Source organism: Gavialis gangeticus, unplaced genomic scaffold (assembly GCF_001723915.1).
Source record: "Gavialis gangeticus isolate Ggan-Ray unplaced genomic scaffold, GavGan_comp1, whole genome shotgun sequence".
Taxonomy (NCBI): Eukaryota; Metazoa; Chordata; order Crocodylia; family Gavialidae; genus Gavialis; species Gavialis gangeticus.
This window is the reverse complement of record NW_017728973.1, coordinates 3,432,182-3,433,431: the sequence shown is the minus strand read 5'-3', so window position 1 is coordinate 3,433,431 and position 1,250 is coordinate 3,432,182. Positions and strand designations below refer to the sequence as shown.

General features: G+C 46.8%; 1 protein-coding gene across 1 annotated transcript in view; it reads right to left on the bottom strand.

Annotated features, from left to right (window-relative positions):
- Positions 1 to 275: 275 nt before the first annotated feature.
- Positions 276 to 1,250, bottom strand: part of LOC109290252 (keratin, type I cuticular Ha6-like) — a 20,255-nt gene continuing 19,280 nt past the window's right edge. Inside the window, 1 exon segment of the mRNA XM_019506660.1 lies at positions 276 to 815. Within this exon segment, the coding sequence (XP_019362205.1) occupies positions 555 to 815 (261 nt within the window). The 3' untranslated portion in view covers positions 276 to 554.

The window sequence follows — 1,250 nt, the reverse complement described above, 5'->3', positions numbered from 1 at the left end:
AGGAGTAATGGGCACAAGTTGATGGAGAGGAGGTATAGATTGGACATCCGCAAAAACTACTTCACAGTTAGGGCGGCTAGGAGCTGGAACCAACTTCCAAGGGAAGTGGTGCTGGCCCCTACCCTGGGGGTCTTTAAGAAGAGGCTGGATGCCTACCTGGCTGGACTCATTTGAGTCCTGTTTCTTGTTTTGGGGTTTTGTTGTTCTCCCGCCCTGGCGGGGGGTCAGGCTAGAAGATCTACTAGGTCCCTTCCAACCCTAAATCTATGAAACTATGTGGAAGAATCCAAGTTGGAAATGATGCACATGAGTGATGCACATTTCTGAACTAATCTCCAAGTGAAACAGCAATTTCAGCAGAAGAAAGTGTGCTTTAGAAAATTCACTAATCCTTTCGGTTGATCTGTGCCTCAGCTAAAAGGGAATTCTGAAGAAATCCAGAAAGACTTCCTTAACTATACAGGTAAGGTACATAAAACACTGAGGGCCTTTTTATTTTTAAAACATTATTTCTAATCCTATTGGCAGATCTTTGTATAGATGGGTACTTACTATCAGCAGCTTTGTGTCTGTGTATCACTTGTGTGATATGCCTTGCAGTCCTCTTCATCCAGTAGCCTACGGTAAGCACTAATCTCACAATCCAGCTGGCTCTTCACATCCAAGAGGGCCTTGTACTCGCTGTTTTGGTGTTGTATGTTAGACGGAAGTTCTGCAAGCTGCGCCTCCATGTTGCTAATCAGACACTGGAGCTCTGACAGCTGGTGGCTATTGCGGGTTTCAGTATCTGTCAAGGTGCTTTCCAGAGCAGTATTCTGAAAAGGGGGCAAGGGTGGGATGGAATAAAGAGTATAAGGAGTGCTGCTATTCATATAGGCCAGATCTGTGCTTTGCCTGTGTACTCTGGAAACAGACCCAGTTAGTTCTATTCCATTCTCAGTGTCAATTTTGTAGGTTAGGGAATTCAGGCACGCTAGAAGGGAGCAATAGGCTATAATTGGACCTAGACAGGTTACAAGGGTGGGCGGATGAGAATAGGATGGGATTCAACACAGACAAGTGCAAAGTGATGCACCTGGGGAGGAACAACCGGCACCATACCTACAGGTTGGGGAACTCCCCTCTTGTCAGCACGGAGGCGGAAAAGGATCTTGGAGTCATCATTGACTCCAAGATGAACATGGGCCGGCAGTGTGGGGAGGCAGTCAGGAAGGCCAACCGCACCTTGTCATGCATCCATAGATGCATCT